This window comes from Acinonyx jubatus, chromosome E1 (assembly GCF_027475565.1).
Source record: "Acinonyx jubatus isolate Ajub_Pintada_27869175 chromosome E1, VMU_Ajub_asm_v1.0, whole genome shotgun sequence".
Classification (NCBI taxonomy): Eukaryota; Metazoa; Chordata; class Mammalia; order Carnivora; family Felidae; genus Acinonyx; species Acinonyx jubatus.
The window spans coordinates 27189842-27213842 of record NC_069397.1 but is presented as its reverse complement, the minus strand read 5'-3'; the positions used below and the strand labels follow the sequence as shown (position 1 = coordinate 27213842).

At 36.1% G+C, this 24001-nt stretch overlaps 1 protein-coding gene across 7 annotated transcripts in view; it reads right to left on the bottom strand.

Moving 5' to 3' along the window:
• The window catches only part of TRIM37 (tripartite motif containing 37), a 143253-nt gene that overhangs the window by 64417 nt on the left and 54835 nt on the right, over positions 1-24001 (bottom strand). For all 7 annotated transcript variants that reach the window (XM_027034246.2, XM_027034247.2, XM_027034244.2 and 4 more), the window contains exons 12-16: positions 21510-21586; positions 9110-9289; positions 5353-5467; positions 4243-4458; positions 2873-3009 (exon numbers count right to left, since the gene is read on the bottom strand). In XM_027034246.2, coding sequence (XP_026890047.1) covers positions 2873-3009; positions 4243-4458; positions 5353-5467; positions 9110-9289; positions 21510-21586 — 725 coding nt within the window. The remainder of the gene's footprint in view (positions 1-2872; positions 3010-4242; positions 4459-5352; positions 5468-9109; positions 9290-21509; positions 21587-24001) is intronic.

Genomic DNA, 24001 nt, shown 5'->3' with positions numbered 1-24001 from the left:
TTAAAAAAAGATCAAATTAACATATATGATTACTTTTTTTTTTTTTTTTTTTTTTTTTTAAAGAGAGAGAGTGTACATGCGAGTGGGGGAGAGACAGAGAATCCCAAGCAGGCTTGACATACAGTGTGGAGCTCAATGCGGGGCTAAATCCCACAACTCTGGAATCATGACCTAAGCCAAAATCAAGAGTCAGTCAGCTGTTCAACCAACAGAGCCACCCAGGCACCCCATCAATACTGTTTTCTTAAGATGGTATTTCAGAAAAAGGGTGTTGCCTCCTACCAAAGTCCTCACAAAATCTTTCCTACCAAAAAAACTACTATTGCCTTATTTTGTTTTTTTAATTAAAAAATTTCTTTTAATTTCCTTATTTACTTAGTGATTGATTTTAAGTAAGCTCTATGTCCAACATGGGACTTAAATTCACAACCCCAAGATCAAGAGTCACATATTCTACCAACTGAGACATCCAGATGCCCCACTTATTGTAATGAGAGTGCTATATGGAACAACACTAACCAATGCCAGTTTGGGATATTTAAGGAACTCACAAGGGAAATGAAAGCAAAATGAACTATTGTGACCTAAGATAAAAAGCTTCTGCACAGCAAAGAAAACAATAAAAAAAACTAGTGGTGCCTGGGTGGCTCAGTTGGTTAACCGTTGGCTTCAGCTCAGGTCATGATCTCATGGTTCATGGGTTCGAACCCCATGTTGGACTCTGTGCTGACAGCTCAGACCTGGAGCCTGTTTTGGATTCTGTGACTCCCTCTCTCTCTCTGCCTTTCCCCTGCTCATGCTCTCTCTCTCTCTCAAAAATAAATAAACATTAAAAAAAAAAACTACTAAAAGGCAACTGACAGAATGGGAGATAATTTGCAAATGACATGTCAGATAATAGGTTAGAATCCAAAATCTATAAAGAATTTATCAAACTCAACACACAAAAAGCAATCCAGTGAAGAAATGGGAAGAGCACATGAATAGACATTTTTCCAAACAAGACACAAACACATGAAGAGGTGCTCAACATCACTTATCATCAGGGAAATACAAATCAAAACCACGATGAGATACCATCTCACAGCTGTCAGAATGACTAAAATTAACAACAGAAAAAAACGGATGTCGGGGAGGATACAGAGAAAGGGGTACCCTCTTACACTGTTGGTGAGAATGCAAATTGGTAAACCCTGGAAAACCGTATGAAGTTTCCTTAAAAAGTTAAAAATAGAACTACTCTATGATCCAGCAACTGCACTACTAGTTACCCAAAGAATATAAAAACATTAATTCAAAGGGATATAGGCACCTCTATATTTATAGCAGTGCTATTTACAACAGCCAAGATATGGAAGCCCAAGTGTCCATTGACTGATGAATGGATAAAGAATATTTGGTGTACACACACACACACAGGAATATCATTCATCCATCAAAAAGAATGAAATTTTGCAATTTTCAACAACATGGATGGAGCTAGAGGGTATAATGAACACTAAATGAAGTCAGAGAAGGACAAATATGATTTCAATCCTACGTAGAATTAAAGAAACAAAAGAAATGAGCAAAGAGAGAAAATGTGCGTGGGTGCACGCGAGACAGACAGACAGAGAGACGGGGGTAAGGGGGGGAACCAGGAAACTCTTAACTATAGACTCTTAACTATAGAGAACAAACTAAGGGTTACCAGAGGGAAGGTGGGTGGGGGAATGGGGGGAACAGGTGATAGGGTGGGAAGACATTTATAGCCTCAGAATATGTCCCTATAGGGTATTTATTAACTACAAAGGGAAAAATTAGTAATTTCAGATTGGAGAAACCTGACAGACATCACGTTAACCAAGTGATCTAGGGGCGCCTGTGTGGCTCAGTCAGTTGAGTGTCCGACTTCAGATCAGGTCATGATCTCATGGTTTGTGAGTTCAAGCCCCGCCTCGAGCTCTGTGCTGACAGCTCAGAGCCTGGAGCCTGCTTCGGATTCTGTGTCTCCCTCTCTCTCTGCTCCTCCCCTGCTCACGTTCTGCCTCTCTCTCTCTCAAAAATAAACAAATATTTAAAAAAATTATTTTTTAAACCAAATAATCTAAATTAATGGTACAGAGATAAAAGACATGTGCTCTCCCACTACTCCATCATATGAGGTCCTGAAAAGGTATCATAATTTCTTTAGTACTCCTGCCTAAAGTGCACAATCTTAATTTAATTGTGAAGAAACATTTGGACAACTCCCAAATTGAAGCTTGCTAGGAAAGAACTGCTCTTACTCTGAAGTGTCAAAGTCATCAACAAGCAAACAAACAAACAAAAAAGATCAGGTGATCCAAATTAAAGACTAAAGAAACTTAACTAAAAGTAATGTAATACTGCTTTGGATCCTAGACCAAAGGACATCAATGGCAAATTTTTAAAAGGTAACAGATTATAGTATTACATCAATGTTAAATCCTGAGTTTGATAACTATACTATAGTTACATAGGAAACATAGTACACAACGAAAAGTATATTCACCTAACTCGAAAGTCTCACCAAAAAATATTTTTATAAAATACAGAAAAGAGGAACTAAGCAAAATATTAACATTTGGGGAATTAATCTGGACAAAGGGAATATGGGAATTGTTATCTAGCATTTTCTCCATTTTTCTTAAATTGAATAATTGAAAAATTAAAAAGAAAAACTAAAGCTAAGTCTGGAACCCAGAGGTGTGAAGAAGGAAAACTATCTTTCCTTCAAGTTCCTTCATTTATATAAGATACTCTACAGCAAGTAAACATGCTGAGTATCTCCACTTTTAGGCCCAAATTTAGTTAATATGCTTCTAATAATTACTACTTAGGTGCTTTATGGCAGTTAATGTGAGACACTCACATAGTTTCTTCATCAATGTCATTTTCTTCTGTGTTACTTGTTGCTGTGGAGCTGGCAGAGGAACTGCTGCCATCGAGGTGATTCACTTCATCTTCACCAACAAGATCCAGATCCAGATCTCCATCTGAAAGTTCATGCTAGATCAAGGCAAAGAAACAAGACTTCTATCTCAAATGTTTTTACTCATTGATCATCTGATCCAGCCAATGGACCAAGCACCAAAGAATAATGAAATGATCAGAATTCTCTCTCCTGTGCATAGGCAGTTGAGCCCATTAGAGAACAGCACACAACCACATTATCTGGTTCCACTAATAACTTATTGCTGCCATTTTCAGTTAGGCCTTCAATGTGACTAGAGATGCTTCATATACTCCACTGCAGATGCCAATGAGGCTCTTCACAGGTAACATTTCAAACCATCATCCTGTAGTCCGACCTAATCTCTAACATCAAGGACATCATAAAACTCTTGTCACCTATCTGCATAGAAAAACACACTGGTTATTATGTGTAAATACCCCCAAATTTTACCTGCCCTACCTCCAAACCCCATCATTAATTCCATTAACACCCCTTTCACAGGTTAATTGCTTCACCTGAGTGCTCCATTATCTCCTTAAATAGTTTGTTTTGTCAATACCTTAACTTACCTCTCTCCCCACTGGCTCCTTCATTTTAGTACATACTTGAAGTGTCCTATCTTACAAATAACAACTATAACAACAAAAGCTGGTCTCTGCATCACTGTCTTACTTTTCAACTCTATTCTTTTTTATGTTTATTTATTTTGACAGAAAGAGAGCAGGGGAGGGGCAGAGAGAGAATCCTAAGCAGGCTATGCGCTGACAGCGAGGGCTCAATCCCATGAACCACGAGATCATGAAGTGAGCCGAAATCAAGAGTTGGATGCTTAACTAAGTGAGCCACCCAGGTACCCATAACTTTAAACAGTAACAATCACTTCTCAAATTCTCATTCTGGTTGTTGTTTATCTAGCATAAAACCTGGCTATCTCCCAAATCCTAAATGATTCTACCTACATATGCAAAAATAAGGTACTGTACTAGTTTTAGTGAATGGAAATAGATCAGATTTGTTAATTCCACAATTTGTATAGTTGTATATTTTCCAGAATGTGTGTCAGTTTGTTTGGTAGAACATACGTTTTCTATAATAAATTAACTTTAGAGCCTTGTAACACTTTGATTCAACTTCTGACTTAATATTTACAGAAGGGCATACTCTACTAAAGAAAATAAACGGAGAAGTCCTTCAGTATATTGATTCCTCTATATATGCTGGAAACCATGGTCTTACCATTTCTCTTACAAAGCACAAAATGAATCTAAAACAAGTCTAATTATTACATGATAATCTTCATTCTGAATCTTTTCCTCTTCTTCATCCTCTTTGACATCTCTTATAGAAGCTGTAGTAGGACCATCCTGGAGAAGCATATCAGTGCACGGCATAGGCTTCTTAGCACGTGTCTCAGGAGTGTCATCATTTTGGGGGCTCAGATGATTATCTGGTGGTGACAAATCTCTTGATTTCTGACTTCGAGATAACTCAATAGTAAGTCTCTTTTAAAACAATAACAGCACACATAAACATGAGTCAAAAGAAGAGTTCCCTGGTACAGTAAAAATATTTTCAGTAAAAAGATATATCCAGATGTTCCTAAAAACATTTTTGAACCATTTCTCTCACTCCCTCCAGGTTTTGCTTATGGAAAAATCTATGGCAAAAAAAAAAATCTGCCCAATTTACCCTCATTCTTCTTATATGCAGCCCAAGCTGCACATACAATTAGCAAACTGTAAAGTCAATAAATATAAGCAGTTTTAAATAGTACACTTAACATGAAAAATCTCTCAAAGCATGTATTCATTCATACTTCCTCCCTTTTCTATTAACCATTCTCAGCACTTCAATCCTATTACCCCATCTCAATTTCCACTGGCAGAAAGAAGAATCCCTTACATAATGTAATTTACCACTGTAAGATAAAAATTCCTTAACTGATCCTCCATAATGCTCCATTCAAGAATAGTGAAAATTCAAGATGTGGCAATTTTCAATTATTCTATAACTTAGAATCCTTTGACTTCATGACAGCATGGAAAACAGAAATACTCAAGTCATTGAGAAAAACACAAAACGTTTACCTCAATGAGAGCAGCACTGTCCAATACAGTACGGAAATGTTCTATATGTGCAATGCCCAATAGAAGCACTTGAAATGCGGCCAGTACAACTAAAGAACTGAATTTTTTATTTTAATTAAGTTTGCATAGCCATATGTGGCTAATGGCTAACAAACTGTGAAGAGTGTAAAATTAGAGGCTCAAAGGTGGGAAGTAGATGGGAGAATAAGATAATTGGACTTTTCTACAAAATTACAAAATCTAATTACAAATGTATCAGGCCAAAAACACAATATGAAACACTAAACCCAAAATACATTTTTTCCTTACCTCTTTAAGGTTATTTATTTGTTGGATATAGCTAGTTTGTGCAGCTTCTAATTGAGTAATATACCAATGCTGGTCCCGGCATTTTTGAAAGAAAGTTGGAGAACGAACCTGAAACCTTAAAAGAAGAACTGCACATGAAACGTGATCCAAACAGTAAAATATTATCAACCAAGCCTTGAATCTATAACTATAAATTCTATAATTTTAAGTTTACTTGATTACATTACAACAAAGCTAAAATTCAAATTGAATTCAGAGCTGCTGGTATCAACCATTTATACATACAGTTTACAAATTAGAATGACGTAATGTTCTGAGAAGTTCTCTTCAAGAGGGAGGCAAACCATAACAGACTCTTAACAATAGAGAAGAAACTGAGGGTTGCTGGCGTGGGGGGGCGGGGGGGGCTTTGGAGCGCTAAATGGGTAACGGGTATTAAGGAGGGCACTTGTTGTGATGAGCACTGGGTGTTATATGTAAGTGATGAATCACTAAGCTCTGCTCCTGAAACCAATACACTATATGTTAACTAACTTGAATTTAAATAAAAACTTGGAAGAAAAAAGTTATCTTCAAGTCAGTTGTCTAAATTCAAACTATACTTTTGTAAAGAAATAACATTACATATCATGGTTAAAGCTCCCAAACTACTAGTTCAAATACATTGTTGATCATGAGATGGGAAGACCATGCTATGCAGGAAGAAAGAAGCTAATGCTTTCCTTCCCCTTTCTTGCTTAGATTAGGCACTACAAAAATAGGCAAAGTTTGTTTTAGACTCTGTTTTTTTTCTTTCCTGCCTCCATCTCATGTCCCCATTTTTCTTACTCCTCAATAAAAAAATAATTTAAAGGATCAACTATCCAGGACTGCTTTACTGTCCCCCAAAGAGTTGCATCCTCTAAATAACCTATATTCTAAACCCCTCCAGATAGCAGCTTAAATCAACCCTCCATATATCACAATACAGCATATTTCAGGAGGGTTAGGGAAAAAAACAAGTATAATAAAGGATTTTAATGGGTAAGTGATAGGATCTCAATCTTTTAAGAGTTATCTGTACTTTTAAAACACTAATACCTACTAATGCAAAGAATCTCTACCTACGTCAGATGAATGAAAATGAGTCTATACTGAAAAAATTTTCAGTAACATGTAAAGATGTTTCTAAAGAAAGGAAGAGTCCCAAGAGAAAAGACTAACTTGGAAGCCTGCAAATCCTCTTTCCAGTCTTGTCACCTTTATGTTAAATACTATTCCATTTTTCGTAACATTTTAAAGCTAGTATAGGAATCTACTGACCATCTAGAATTATCTGCAGCAGATAACTATTTCCAGTCAAGCATACTCAGGCATTAGAGGTCAGAGATTATTCACTCAATCACTAGCTTAAGTGGATACTGCCTACTCAGTATACACTGGTAAGACTTTCAAAAGACTATTACCTTTGAATACCTAATGAACTACAGCCAAGCCCACACATTATCATTAGTATATGTATCATCAAAACAAAAGCAAGCAACAGGTAAAATTCCTTAACTTTCTCATTTAACAAAAAGAGAATAAAATACATATTGATTCATATGTAGTTGTAGAAAAGCCTTAAAGTAACTTTCTGATATGTACATTTAAAATTCCTTCAGAATTTTGAATTGAGGTTCAAATTTTCAGCGATCTCCCATTAAATATTATGAGCAATAAGATAATTAAAAGCCTCCTCTCCACGAATCCTACAGCAATTTATTTATACTGCTATTATAGCACTATCTTTTAGAAAAAATTGTTTTTATCTACCCATTTCATCTTGATTTTCCTGAAGACAAAATCCATCTTATTCTTTCTTAATATTAACCCACTGCCACTCAGTAAACATTGCTGTATAAATGATAATAAGATATTACAATAGGAATCTGTTCCTGCACTAATATTCAAGCCTGTAAGTAAAAGTTTTGTTATAAATAGGGATGGCCTAAATAAAGAATTAGAATTTGGGCTAAATTGCATTTAAAAAAAAAAGAAACTATTACACAGATTTCCACCAGAAAGATTCAACATTACTATGACTCCAATAAGGAGAGGACTAAGGATTTAAAAAAAAAAAAAAAAAAGCTCTTGGGGCACTTGGGTGACTTAGTTAAGTGTCTGATGCCTGATTTCAGGTCAGGTCATGATCCCAGGGTTGTGGGACAGAACCCCACATTAGGCTCCATGTTGACAGCATGGGATTCTCTCTCCCTCTCTCTCTGCCCCCTCCTGCCCTCTCTCTCTCTCTCTCTCTCAAAATAAATAAATAAACATTTTTTTTTTAAAGGCCCTTTTGTAGGCTGGTCAAATTGATGGCTGAATAATTTTGCTATCTTCCCTATAGTAAAGTATGGAACAGCAACAAACTATTTGTTTTGGCAAATAATAATAGTAATAACAAAACCCTGAAAGGTTATAAAATGGAACTAAAATAATTCCCCAAATGAAGGCAAAAACAAGAATCTTTTTTCCTACACTGAAAATGCAATACTCTTTTATCACTTATTCATTCTCCCAAAAGGGTTATGAAGAACACATACGAGTAAAGGTTCATACAACAGCAACTCCTACAGCATGCTCTGAATCAAAGAGCTCAGAATAAGTGGAAATTAAGAGTATACCAAATCAATCCCAAGGAAAATGCTCTGAAAATGGTTTTCATGGAAACTCCTTAAACTGTTAAACATTGTTCAAAACATAATTGAATCAGGACACTTGGGTGGCTTAATCACTTAAGTGTCTGACTTCAGCTCAGGTCATGATCTCACAGTTCATGAATTTGAGCCCCACATTGGGCTCTCTGTGCCCCTCCCCCAGTTGCTGTCTCTCACAAAATAAATAAACTTAAAAAAAAACAAAAAACCATAATTGAATCTACTTTTTTAATACTCAAGCTCTCACTGTCATCATCAAATTAAAACATCATGTAATGATGCTCCAAAATGTCTGACTTATACAGGGTTCCCCAGTATTAAACAGGGCTGTGCGGTTTTATAGTCAGTTTATGTTGTCCTTTCTTACAAATAACACACCAACTACTTATCACTTAATTTGTTTTCATGAATTTTCATTTCTATTTCCTTACTTTTAATTTGGTGTTATCTGGAAGAAACTGAAAATTATTTTGTGAATTTAAGCTTGTAAAACCAGTCACCCACATATAATATACAACGTCAATTGAAAAAAATAAGCACTTGATTCCTCAATATTTTTATATTTCCAAATGGGGAGGTTGCTAGATGTTCAATAGGTAAGTAAATGGAACATTACTTATAAGAAGCAGTAGTTTCCTGGGGTGCCTGGGTGGCTCAGTTGGTTAAGTGTCCGACTTCAGCTTAGGTCATGATCTCACTGTACCTGAGTTCAAGCCCCGTGTTGGGCTCTGTACTGACAACTCAGAGCCTGAAGCCTGTTTTAGATTCTGTGTCCCTCTCTCTCTCTCTCTGCCCCTGTCCCACTTGCACTCTGTCTCTCTCTTTCAAAAATAATAAATATTAAAAAAAAAAAAAGTAGTAGTTTCCTTTCTATGGAATTACTAACTAGATGTCAAGCACATTTCTAAGTTATATTACTCACTATACAGGACTTCTGAAAAGAAACACTTAAAAACATAATAGGATTATAGTTAGTATGAATTTCAGTATTCATGTTTGTTAAATGAATAAATTTCAAAATAAAGTTCTGATGACATTATTCCCCCATGATAAAAACAATATCAAATGTTTCCTATTACCTTAAAATCACTGTATCATTTTGCCGATTCAAATATCCTTCATTGGCAAGTAAGTCCAAACGGAAAAATCTATTATAACCCCAGCATTCTCCAACTTCAAAGTCAGATGCAAATTCTCGAATGATATTTTTGGTAGGATCATTGCAGGACTGATGAACCATCTCTACACGATACTCATACCTAAATTTGAAAAACAGACTATTAATACAGAGTTAATAAACAAGAATAGAAGACAAACATACTGAAACACTAAGTAGGTCATTAATTACCTGAGAAAAAACTTATTGACACTTACATTTCTTTCAGAAATGACTATCATTTATAAAGACACCAGTTTTGTAATGGGCTCCGACAAAATGATTGACACCAGGTCCTTTTTCCCTCTTAAAAATGTTTACCAATAGAGGTGCCTGGGTGGCTCAGTTGGTTGAGCATCCAACTCAGCTCAGGTCATGATCTCATGGCTTGTAGGTTTGAGCCCCGCATTGTACTCTGTGCTGACATTGCAGAGCCTGCTTGGGATTCTCTCTCTCCTTGTCTCTCTGTTCCTCCCCTACTTGTGTTCTCTCTTAAAAGAAATAACTAAAAACTTAACAAAAATTTAAAAAACATGTTTACCAATATAGCAGGTATAAAATAGCACCTCAAAAAATAAATAAATTTTGTATAAAATAGTACTTTCAAAGTTACTTTTGCTTTAACAAAGGTACTTACTCACAGGGATGCTAATAAAATATAATTAAAAATGATAAATTATTAAATATTGGTGAGGATGTAGAGAAATATGAACTCTCATACACTGCTGGTAGAAAACATAGAATTGTGCAGTCACTGTGGAAAAGCTTGGCAAGTCCCCAAAGATGTTATAAACACAGAATTACCATATAATCCTGCAATTCTATACTAGGTGTATATTCAAAAGAAACAAAAACATATGTCCATATAGAAACTGTATGGGATTACTCATAATAGCCAAAAGTTGCATACAACCCAAATATCCATCAGCAGATGAATGGATAAACAAATTGAAGTATATACTTAAAATTGGATATTATTCAGTCATATAAAGGAATGATGTTCTGGTATATGCTTCAACATGAGCAAACCTTGAAAACACCATGCTAAGTGAACAGACGCCAAACACAAAAGGTCCGACTATAGGATCTTCTATATGAAATAGCCACAATAGGCAAATACATGGAGACAGAAAAAGCAAAATTGTATTTATCTAGGTATAGGGGAAGAAAGGAATATGGAGTGTTTACTTAATAGGTATGGGGTGTTCTGGGGTGATGAAAACACTCTGAAATTAGAAAGAGGTGATGGTTTACAACACTCTACATGCATTGAATTCCACTGAATTGTATATTTTAAAATGGTTAATTATTCTTCCAATCCATGAGCACGGAATATTTTTCCATTTCTTTAGATCTTCTTCAATTTCCTTCATAAGCTTTCTATAGTTTTCAGCATATAGATCTTTTACATCTTTGGTTAGGTTTATTCCTAGGTATTTTATGATTCTTGGTGCAACTGTGAATGGGATCAGTTTCTTTGTCTTTCTGTTGCTTCATTATTAGTGTATAAGAATGCAACTGATTTCTGTACATTGATTTTGTATTCTGAGAATAGCTGAATTCATGTATCAGTTCTAGCAGACTTTTGGTGGAGTCTATTGGGTCTTCCATGTATAATATCATGTCATCTGCAAAAAGTGAAAGCTTGACTTCTGGAAACAGTGTGGAGGTTGCTCAAAAAATTAAAAATAGATCTACCCTATGACCCAGCAATAGCACTGCTTGGAATTTACCCAAGGGATACAGGAGTGCTGATGCATAGGGGCACTTGTACCCCAATGTTTATAGCAGCACTTTCAACAATAGCCAAATTATGGAAAGAGCCTAAGTGTCCATCAACTGATGAATGGATAAAGAAGTTGTGGTTTATATATACAATGGAATACTACGTGGCAATGAGAAAGAATGAAATATGGCCTTTTGTAGCAATGTGGATGGAACTGGAGAGTGTTATGCTAAGTGAAGTAAGTCCTACAGAGAAAGACAGATACCATGTTTTCACTCTTATGTGTATCCTGAGAAACTTAACAGAAGACCATGGGGGAGATGAAGGGAAAGAAAAAAAAAAGATAGAGAGGGAGGTAGCCAAACCATAAGAGACTCTTAAAAACAGAGAATAATCTGAGGGTTGATAGGGAGTGGGAGGGAGGGGAGCTCCCGGTGGGTGATGGGCATTAAGGAGGGCACCTGTTGGGATGAACACTGGGTGTTGTATGGAAACCAATTTGACAATAAATTTCATATTAAAAATAAATAAAATAAAATAAAATGGTTAATTATATGTTACATGAATTTCACCTCTACAATATTAACTTGTTACTTCTATTTTTAAAATGAGTAGTGAAAAACTCAAAATACATAGAAAAACAATCAAGAATATTGAAAATCTGGGGGAGAATACATTAATGCAGATAGTCAAATACATCTGGGTTCAAAACAGATAAAAGTTTAAGATCAATAGTATATGTGCTGCCAAAGCGAGCACAAAGATCAACAGAAAAAAGTAAAAACTCACACTGTATGAAAAACCATATAATGTATGAAAGAAGTTCCTTTACCAGCTTTAGTTCTTTAAAATCATGACAAATACATACTTGTATTTCTAACAAATGTGGGAATTAATCCAAATTAAAATACTTAACTTAGCATCTAAACCCCAATCTTAGATAAAACTAAAACCTTAAATTTGAATACTCCTTCTACCAAACTGAAGGCTCTGAATAAATATAATAACTGTTCACTTAAAAATTTTAGAATTATTTAATTACTCCTCCAGGAAAAATTCAACTCTTTCCTTAAGCAACTCAAAGAAATTCCCTTCTCTAAAACAAGGCACTCAGCAAGGACTGTAGAGTCAATTTCAGGATGTCACTCATATGCAAATATTCTCTGAAAGTCTATACACGTGTATGCCAACACACCTTTAGAGAGATACTTAAGCATAATGAAATTATGATAGTACTTCTGCAGCATCCCAGATGATACTAAAATATACTAGATAATGACACAAAGATTTAAGTTTTTATTTCATATTTTGGCAGTTAAACTACTTCACTGTTCAACTCTGAATTCCATAACTGAATGACATTTTAATATTAATGAAAAAGTATTCAAAACTCTCCTCTAGGTTTATTGAAGTGTTAAGAGAATTAACAGATAATAAGATGTCATTTTATCAGAATAGAAAGGTCTCGCTAAAGTATTTAGATAATATTTAACAAATATATGAATCATAATCTTTTTAAACCTCAGTATCCTGAATGTTTCATTATCACTGATAACATTTATTGCTGTTTATAAGACAATGTGAACTTTAGGTTCCTGAAGTGTATATGATCAACAATAAAAGCACAGAAATAAAATCAGTACCAAAGGCAATAGAAATGTCACAAAATCTACCTATCAGTAACAGAGAAAGGAAACTTTCCAATCCAAGAAATAGAGATAGATCAAGAAATAGCTTAATCAAGAGATGAGGAGAGGCCCAAGATTTAATGGTAGCAACAGGGACACAAACAAAATGCTGTAATCACTGAGATTCTTATAATTCTGCCCTCGATCAACCACTTTCCAACCAAAATGGCTCATTTCAGAGAATCAAAACAGCTTGGTCGTTAACAACAATACAGAAACCAAAAAGTCTGTGTTAAACCGATTGCTGTTAAACAATGCCGATCTTGAGTGAATAATTTGAGCCATCACTGTATTACCATCTGTGAAATGGGACTAATAATATAACCTACAGCTCACAAGGGGATAGTAAAGAAAAATGGTACTATAAAGCACAGTGCTTGGCATAAAGTAAATACATAGCAGATGTTAGCTGTTATAATAACAACACAGGTTAGAGACACGCCTATGTGGTTCTGTCATTTAAGCGCCAACTATTGATTCTGGCTCAGGTCATAATCTCACAGCTAGTAAGATCAAGCCCCGAGTCAGGCTCTGCGCTGACAGCACAGAGCCTGCTTGGGATTCTCTCTCTGCCCCTCCCACACTCACTCAGGCACATGCAAGTGCTTTCTTTCTTTCTCTAAATGAATAAACATTAAAAAAAGAAAGTACAGGTGAGTCCACTGCTAAAGATCACACAGGAGATTTGAAGCAAAGCCAACAGCTAAAACATACTTATAATTCAAAGGCAGAATCCTTTCCATATCACTAGCATTATTCATAGTTTGACTCCCCAGTAGGGGTAAGAATATTCTGCATTAAGGTTAGTCTATGTCAGAAGTTGTTAAAATGTAATCTGTGTGCCCAAGGGTCAGCTCCTAAATGGTCCTATTAGAGATCCAAAATGTCAAACCATTATCGTAATATTAAGTTGTGTGCCTCTTTCATTGTGAGGACATTCGGAATAATGGTGCAGAAGAACAGTAGTTAAAAATGTACCAGTAAAGGGGAACCTGGGTGGCTCAGTCAGTTAAGCTTCCAACTTTGGCTCAGGTCATGATCTCGCAGTTTGTGGGTTTGTGCCCTGTGTCGGGCTCTGTGCTGACAGCGCAGAGCCTGGAGCCTGCTTCAGATTCTGTGTCTCCCTCTCTCTGCCCCTTCCCTGCTCATGCTCTGTCTCTTGGTCTCTCTCTCAAAAATAAACATTAAAAAAAATTTGTTTTTAATGTACCACTAAAGTCATTAAATTATTCAGTACTACACACTTTCAGACAGTGAAACAAAATGCCAGTGTCTCTCAGGAATGTGTTTGATGAAGTAGTAAAATTGATACAGTTTATTAAATCTCACCTCTTGGTGTCACAAAATGGGACACATACATAAAGTACTTTTGCTGTATAGTCATGTACAATGGTTGTCTTGGGTAAAAAACTTTAACTTAGTTGTAAATTCACTAGTCACTTTTTTTGTGTAATATCAAATTAAAAGAACAACAATAAACAATGGTTATTCAGTTGTGGATATCTGGCAGACATTTTCTGGACCAAAACATCTAAAGAAAAAAACTTCCAATATTGGCTGCCAATGACAAAACACAAGCTTTGAAATAAAAAAGTCCTAACTCTGGAAAATCTGGAGGTGCTACGTAAGCTTAAAAGCTTTTTAACAGAGGCACCTGCATGGCTCAGTCAGTTAAGGGTCTGACTCTAGACTTCAGCTCAGGTCATAATCTCACAGTTGTGAATTCGAGCCCCGTGTCAGGCTCTGCACTGACGGTGCAAAGCCTACTTGGGATTCTCTCTCCCTGTCCCTTTGCTCCTCCCCAGCTCTCTCAAAATAAATAAACGTTAAAAAGAAAAAAAAAGTTTTCTAATACTTGAAGACTCTCCTGATAAAAAATGGTAATATCAATGAATGTAATTCTTTAATATCACATGATGAAATGTGTCAACTGTATATTTAGCAAATTATTATTTTCTTTTTTTTAATGTTTATTATTTTTGAGAGAGAGTGCAAGCAGAGAGAGAGGGAGACACAGAATCCAAAGCAGGCTCCAGGCTCTGAGCTGTCAGCACAAAGCCCAATGCAGGGTTCAAACTCAAGAACTGTGAGATCATGACCTGAGTCGAAGTCAGACGCTTAAGCGACTGAGCCACCCAGGTGCCCCTGTAAATTATTATTTTCTAAATGATCAACACATGAGTAAAACATCCATTCCAAGTATAAGACAGATTAGGGGCCCCTGTGTGGCTCAGTTGGTTAAGCATCTAACCCTTGATTTTGGCTCAGCTCATGTTCCCAGGGTTGTGGGATCGAGCCCTTTGTTGGGTTCAGCACGGAGCCTGCTTAAGATTCATTCTTTCTCCCTTTCTCCCTCTCTCCCTCTCTCTCCCTCTGTCCCTCCCTCCCTCCCTATCCCTCTCCCCTCCTCACACTTGCTCTCTAAAATTTAAAACACACACCCACAAAAAAAAAACAAAGTGCAAGACAGACCAATTAAGTTCTCGTTGTTTGTTTTTTGAGTAAATAGCTTTAATGAAGTATAACAAAGAAAGTTACACAATCTGGTAATTTTTATATGTATACACACATACACATAAATACATACCCATTAAACCATTACTACAACCAAGATACAAAACACATCCTTTCCCAGTTTCCTCTGCCTTTTGTGCTCCCTTCCTTACCATTTTCCTCCACCTAACCCCAGCCCTGTCTGTCCCTGCATCTCCAAACAACTATATACATGCATTCTGTCACTACAGATTAGTTTGCATTTTTCTAGAGTTTTTACATTAGTGGAATCATATATACATATTCTAGTTTCTTTCACAAATAATTTAAAAACCATTCACGTTGTTGCATGTATCAATAGTTCATAACTCTTTATTGCTCAGTGGTATTCCATTGTAGGGACACACCAAAATTTATTTATCTATTCAGCTGTTGATTGAAATTAGAGTTGATTCTATTTGGCTATTACAAACAAAGCTGCTATGAACATTTGAGTAAAAATCCTTGTGTGGACATACAGTCCCTTTTCTCTTGGGTAAATATCTAGGAGTGGCTTAGCTGAGTCATGTAGCAAGTGTATAGTTAGCTTGTTAACAAATCACCAAATAGTTTACAAAAGTGGTAGTTACTGTTTTACATTCCCATGAGGAAGGTACACGACTTCAAATTTCTATATATTCTTGCCAATACTTGGTATGATCTTTTTTCTTTCTTTAAATGTTTGTTTATTTTTGAGAAAGAGAGAGAGATAGCAGGGGAGGGGCAGAGAGAGAGAAAGAGATTCTCAAGCAGGCTCCTAAAAGCCCAGAGCCCACTCAAACTCACGAACTGTGAGATCATGAGCTGAACCAAAATGAAGAGTCAAACACTCAACCAACCAAGCCACCCAGGCACCCCGCCCAGTATGATCTTTTTAATTTTACCCAATGCAATAGGATATAGTGGTATCATACTGTTTATAAACTTCCATTTCCCTAATGATTAATGCAACAGGGTATACTGGTAGTGTATTGCTGGTAAATTTCCCTTTCCCTAATGGCTAATTCTATTAATTACTTTAAATAGGTTTATTTTGCCATCAATATATCTTTCATAGTGAGATGTCAAATGTTTTGTCCCCAGGGGGAAGGGAGCTTGTTTATTTTTTAATTGATGAGTTTTCAGAGTTCCTTATATATTCTGAATAAAAGTCTATGTAACTTGAAGAGATGAACTTCATGGTTTTCATGAAGTCTAATAAATGTGTTCTTTTAAAGATTATACTTTTGGTTTGTAACTAAAACAGCAATGCTTAACCCAAAGTCACAGATATTCTATACGTTTTTTTGTTTTAGAATTTAAATCTAGGACTATGGTCAATTTTCACTAATTTACATATGTAGTATGAGGTATGGGTATAAGTTTATGTTCTTTGCATATAGATATCCAAATGTTCAAGGACCAAGACTATACTCTCTCCACAGCATTACATTTGCATCTGTATCAAAAATCAGTTGTGCTTATGAATGTGAGTTTATTTCTGAACGTGGTATATTCCATTGATGAATTTTTCTATCCTTATGTTAATACTATGCTATATTAATACTGTAGCTTTACTGTAAGTCTCACAATCATGCAGGTTTAGTCTAATTTTGTGTTCATCTCAATGATTTTCTCTATTGCTTTTTCAATTTTTATTTCATTGCATTCTGCTCTGATCTTTATTGTAATTTCCTTTCTTCAGCTTACCTCCCATTTAACTTGTTTTTCTTTTCTCTAGTTTTTTAAAGTAGATGTTGAGATCACTGACTCGCAACCTTTCTGCTTTTCACTTACCAACTAATCCTTCAACAATGCAGGGGGGTTAGGGGCCCTGATCCCCACACAGTCAAAAATGTATGACTTCTGACTCCCCCAAAATTTAATAGACCACCGTTGACCAGAGGCCTTACCAATAACATAAACAGTTGATTAAGTGTATTCTGTACGCTATTTGTATTATATACTATATTCTCACAACAAAGTTAGCTAAAGAATATGTTAAGAAAAAGGTAAGGAAAATACAATTACAATACTGTACTTACTGTATTTATTGAAAAAAAATCTGTATATAAATGAACCTGCAGTTCAAACCTTGCACTGTTCAAACACATATTGTTCAAAGGTCAACTGTATATAGGCATTTATTGCTATAAATTTCCCTCTACTTACTACTTTAGCAGCACACTACAAATCCTAATATGCTTTCATTTTCATTTGGTTCAAAATATTTTTTGTTGTTCAAAATACTTTTAAAAAATCCCTTATGATTTCCTCTTTGATCCAGAGTTATTTAGAAATGTGTAAGTTCCAAATACTTCAGATTTCCAAAATACAGTATGTTAATATCTAAATTAATTCCATGATGGCAAGAGAACATACTTTGAATGAGTTGAATCCTTTTGAATTTATTGAGATATGTTTTATATCCCAGAATATGGCCTCTCTTGGTAAACAATCTGGGCACTTCTGCTACTGTCTGATCAGTCTATAAATGTCAATCAGGGGAGGCTGATTGACAATCTCTACCTTTTTTTTTTTTTTTAATTTTTTTTAACGTTTTATTTATTTTTGAGACAGAGAGAGACAGAGCATGAACAGGGGAGGGGCAGAGAGAGAGGGAGACACAGAATCGGAAGCAGGCTCCAGGCTCTGAGCCATCAGCCCAGAGCCTGACGCGGGGCTCGAACTCACGGACCGCAAGATCATGACCTGAGCTGAAGTCGGCCGCTTAACCGACTGAACCACCAAGGCGCCCCAACAATCTCTACCTTTTAACTGGGTAGTGAGACAATTTACACGAATACATTTGGGTATTCATCCCATCTGTTCTTTTGTTACCCATTAATTCTTTCTGCCTTCTTTAAGTATTTGTTTGTAAATCCATTTTATCCCCTTTGTTGCTTTATTAGCAATATGTCTTTGTCATTTTAATAGTGGCTTTATAGTTTATGGCTGCGGTAGGCTGAATATTACCCCCTACCCCAAGATATCCACATCTTAATCCCTGGAATGTGTGATTGTTAACTTTTCAAGCAAAAAAGGAGAGTATACAGCTGGGATTAAGCTAAAGATCTTCAGATGAGGGAACTATCCTGGATAATCCATGCAGACCCTAAATATAATGATGAGTGTTACTTTAAGAGAAAAGTAGAGGAACACCTGGGTGGCTCAGTTGGTTAATCGTCTGACTCTTGATTTTGGCTCAGGTCATGATCTCATGGTTCCAGAGATCAAGCCCTGCTTGGACTCTTCTTGGGATTCTTCTCCCCATCTCTCTTTGCCCTTCCCCCGCTTGCACACATACACTTATGCTCTCTCTGTCAAAATGAATAAACATTTAAAAAATATTTTAAGAAAAATATTACTTAATATACAATAGGTTTAATTATTTTTAGTGAATAAAAGATCAATTTGTTTTAATTTCTAATTCTGAAAACAACCACAAAAGTAATCTACATAAAGAAAAATCGTTTAGAGCGCCTGGGTGGCTCAGTGGGCTAAGCATCTGACTCCTGGTTTTGGCTCAGGTCATGATCTCAGTTTCTCCAGTTTGAGCCTGGTGTCAGGCTCTGTGCAGGCAGCTTGAAGCCTGCTTGGGATGCTTGGGATTCTCAGTCTCTCTCTCTCTCTCTCTCTCCCTCTCTCTCTCTCCCTCTCTCTCTCTCTCTCTGCCCCTCCCCTCACGCTGTCTCTGTCTCTCTCAAAATAAAAAAATAAACTTTAAAAAAAATCAGCCTAAAATCATCCTTAAAAAAAAAAAAACAGTTCTTGCTCAATTTTGACTGATTACTCTCCTCATTTTTGATGTTTTCCTGCCTCCTTACATGTCAATTAATCTTTGATTGAACATCAGATATTGTAAATTTGACTTTTTCAGGTGCTAGACATTTTGTGATCCTATAAATTTTCTTGAACTTTGTTCTGGGACACAATTTAGTTACAAGATCTTTCAGGCCTTGCTTTTCCTTTGTTAGGTGGGTTGGGAGCAGTGTTCAGTCTAGTACTAATAGTTCTCCATTACTGAAGCAACAATTTCCTGACTATTGTATTTAGTGCCCATGAATTACAAGCTTCTCCACTACAGTTGTAAGAACAGACACATTACTACCTCTTATGGGCACCAGGCACCACTCCCTCTAATCTTTCAGATGGTTCTTTCCCGACCTCAGATAGTTTCCTCATACATGTGCCCTGATCAGTACTCTGCAGAACACTAAATTTAAGGGAACCCTCTACAGATCTCCAGAGTTCTCTGTGGAGCTCTCCCTTCTCTGGAATTCTGTCCAACACATTCTAGCTAAACTGGTCTTCCTGGACACTCAAACACAAAGAGTCTGCCAGACTCTACCTCAGCTCCTCCTCCCTATGTTACAGACTGAAAACTCTCTCAAGGCTATATAAGGTGAGGCAATCATACAGCTTATCTGTTTCTTATTTCTAAAGGATTGCTTTCATTTGTTGCCTCATGTCCAGAAAGTGTTGTTTTTCTTTCTTTCTTTTTATTGATTTTTGTAGGAGAAAGGGTTATCTCCTTATTACACCATCATAGCTACAAACAGACATCTCATACCACATCAACAAATTTTACTGCAGTAGAGTAAAATAAAATTCACTGATACGGTTCTAGATTACCCATTACAAACTACATTCAACAAACTACAACTTGTTCAACTTTGGTGCAATACCAAAATTCACAATTATCTAAAACTGCTTTTCTAAATATTCCTCCTTAAAAAAAGTAGATTAGTGGTTCCCAAGAAATGGGGAGAAGGGGGAAGGGAAGTTACTGCTAATGGGTTTTTTCATGGGGTGATATAAAAGTTTTGAAATTAGTTATCAGTGATAGTTACAGCACTCACTGAATATACTAAAATCTACTGAACTGTACACTTATTTATAAGGTCAATTTTATGGTATATGAATTGTTTGTATCTCATCAAAAACAAAACAAAACAAAACAAAAACGACTTTTCCCAACTACCCATGATATTCAAAATCTCTGAGACCAGATTTTAAACATATACTTCAACCAAAGAACTTATTGCAACAAAGTGAATATAGAAGCCAATGTGAGGATCCATTTGTCTTTTTTAAAGCTATACATTAAGACATTTCAAAAAATGCAAAATAGTACAAGTTTTCTCACCAAATATTATTTTGCTTTAGAAAAAGTTATCTTTCACAAGAATATTATTTATGTTAGTATACAATAGGTTTATTATTATTTTAAAGCGAACTTATAACATTTTTTTAAGGTTTTCTCAGTTTTAATTTCTAACTCAGAAAATAACAGATATAACCCATATTCAAAAACAAACAAACAAACAAACAAAAAACTCTTGGGCCATGTGGGTGGCTCAGTCAGTTAAGCTTCCAGTTGATTTTGGCTCGCGTCATGATCTCCTGGTTCATGAGTTCAAGCCCCAGGTCAGGCCCTGTACAACACAGAGCCTGCTCGGGATCCTCTCTCTCAAACACAAAACAGAAAAAAGAACACCTGGCCTTCCAACGTACACTGAATTTAAAAAAATTAAGAACAAAAACCAAGAGCCAAAAAACCTCTTTGGGGTTTGCAATAAAATTTAAGAGTATAAAGAGTCCAGGTGCCTGGGTGGTTGTCATTAAGCATCTGACTTTGGCTCAGGTCATGATCTCAAGGTTTGTGAGTTTAAGACCCACACCGGGTGAGCTCAAGCCCCGCTTCACGTAAAAAACAAACAAACATGAGCTCTGCTTAGGATGAGCCCCTCTTTTCTCTCTCTCTCCCTCAAAAAAGAAATTTAGAAATTTTTTTAATTAAAAAAAATTGGGTTAAAAAAAAAAGAGGAGTATTCCTGAGGCAGTTTTAGAACTGCCAGTTTGTGATCCCACAGTTCATGAGTATGAGCCCCACTGCTGTCAGTGCAGAGCCCACTTCAGATCCTCTGTCCACCTCTCTCTGCCCTTCCCCCTTCATGTGTGCTCTCCCTCACTCTCAAAAATAAATAAACATTAAAAAAAAAAAAGAAAGAACTGCCAGTGTGTGCTATACTATGCCAGGGATTCCATACTAGTACACATCTTAACAGATACAACAATACAGTAACTAACAAAAGTTAAAAAATCCTAAGAGGAATGCATATAAACACACATTAAAGTTTGTTATTTGGGGCGCCTGGGTGGCGCAGTCGGTTAAGTGTCCGACTTCAGCCAGGTCACGATCTCGTGGTCTGGGAGTTCGAGCCCCGCGTCAGGCTCTGGGCTGATGGCTCGGAGCCTGGAGCCTGTTTCCGATTCTGTGTCTCCCTCTCTCTCTGCCCCTCCCCTGTTCATGCTCTGTCTCTCTCTGTCCCAAAAATAAATAAAAACGTTGAAAAAAAAAATAATAAAGTTTGTTATTTAATTGCATGTCTTACTTGGAAGTTTCAGGCAAGCCAGCTGACAGTTCCAGAAACACAGATAAGTAGTAACCACGAACAACTCCATTTCCATCCTTAAAAAAAGGAAGAAGAGTCAACTATACATCAATAATTAAAGAGAAAGAGAGAGAGATGTTATACAAATACAAACTCTAGATAACTCAAGTGTAAAAATTTAAGCAACAACGAAGCAAACATTAATATCTCATATTTGGATTGGGAAATACTTCTACAATTAAAGCAGTAACACAGATAAAAAGACCAACAGATTTACATCTCTAATAATTTAAATCTTTTGTACATTAAAAAAGAAAATGGAAAATATATAGGCATTCAAACTAAGGAAAATGTCAACAACTATGATAAAAGTTAAGAATTCTAGGGGCACCTGGGTGGCTCAGTTGGTTAAGTGAACGATTTCAGCTCGGGTCACAATCTTGCCGTTCGTGAGTTCAAGCCCCATGTAGGGCTCTGTGCTGACAGCTCAGAGCCTGTAGCCTGCTTCGGATTCTGTGTTTCCCTCTCTCTCTGCCCCAACCCCAACTCACACTCTGTCTCTCTCCCTCAAAAATAAATAAAACATTAAAAAAAGTTTTTAAAAAAGAGTTAAGAATTCTAACATACAAAAAGAAGGAGTTCTAACATACACAAAACTCTTAAATATCAGCCTCCATGAAAAATGAACACACCAAATACGAAAAAAACCTCAACCTTACTGGGTAGGAGACAAAAAATATTTAAAACCAAAAGTGAGTAAAACAGGAAAAGATAACACTTGATGTTGAAAGTAATTAAATATAATTTCTATATAATGTTTATATGTTAGCATTCCATATAACAGTCTGTCTGAAGATTAAGAAGTTGTTTAAATTTGTATTACAGAGATTATTACAAAGATAATAACTTCCTTCTCTATTTCTCCAGTATTTTGCTCATGTGTCTACCTTTCTAAATGACTATCACTGTTGTAATTACATATATAAACATGTTTTCCCAACCAGACTGTGAGGATTGAAGGAAGGATTCTTATTATTCATCTCCAGTGTCTACTGGGATATGACTATGGAGGAGTACAAGTACTTACTAACCCCTTCATTTCTAGGCTACTATGCTTCACAAGATCCTGAGGAAACTTTCAGGGTAAAAGGAGGTAAATGCTCAATACACAGTAAAGAATAAATGAATTATCAGTTAAGTGAAAAAAATGAGATACAAAAAATTATGTATTGTATGATCCCATTATATGAAATTATGCAAAGTAAAACTATAGTGAAAAAAACACATCAGTGGTTGCAGAGGGGCCAGGAAGGAAGAAAGAAGGGATCAGCTTAAAAAACAAATGAGAAAACTGGGGGGGTTAATAAAAATCACGGTGTGGTAATAATTATTTGACTATATATATTTGTGGAAACTTGCCAAAATTAGTAAATTTTATTGAATATAAATTTATCTCAAATTATATTTATTTTAAAAAATCTATCAATATCCTTGTTCAAATGGCCAGATTCTTTTCTTTTTTTAAATTATGCTCCAAGAGAGGCAGCTGGGTGGCTCAGTCAGTGAAGCATGACTCTTGGTTTTGGTTCAGGTCATGATCTCACAGTTTGTGAGTTTGGGCCCTGCACAGGGCTCTGTGCTGACAGTAGGGACCCTGCTTGGGGTTCTCGTTCTCTCTCTCTCTCTCTCTCTCTCACCCTCCCCTGCTTGGTCTGTATCTCTTTCTCTCAAAAATGAACAAATAAACATTTTTTTAAAAATCTTTAAATTATGCTCCTAGAACTATTTCCCTGGAATAAATTAATAAAAAGGAATAGGGGCGCCTGGGTGGCTCAGATGGTTAGGCAACTGGCTTGGGCTCAGGTCATGATCTCACAGTTCGTGACTTCAAGCCCAAGTCAGGCTCTGTGCTGATAGCTCAGAGCCTGGAGCCTACTTCGGATTCTGTGTCTCCCCTCTCTCCACCTCTCCCCTGCTCATGCTCTGTGTCTCTTTGTCTCTCAATAATAAATAAATGTTAAAAAATTTTTTTAATAAAAAGGAATTTTTTTACTCCTGATCTTTATCAGCTAACAATATTAGAAATCTTTTTAATTTTAATCATAATTTTAAGGAAAATGTTTTAGTATCTTAAGTACATGCCAGCTGCACTTCCAACAAAATACTAGCTTTAAGATTTTTCAACACAGGATTCTGGAAAGATTGCAGCAATGGCAACATAGTTTATGCAACTCTCTAAATCCAAACAGAAAACAAAACAAAACACATAATTGGACAGAAAATCCAAAAGCTCACAAACAATATTTACAACAAAACTAGATAAAAGGTTATCTCCACAAACCCAAAAATATAAGCAAATAAAGATATATCAGTTACAGCCATTAAGACCTGTATGATATATACATCTTTATGGGAGAAAAGAGAGGGAAGCTGTAGGACATCTAATGAAACAAAAAACAGGAAAAAGCACAAAATGGCAAAGAGTTGGCCAC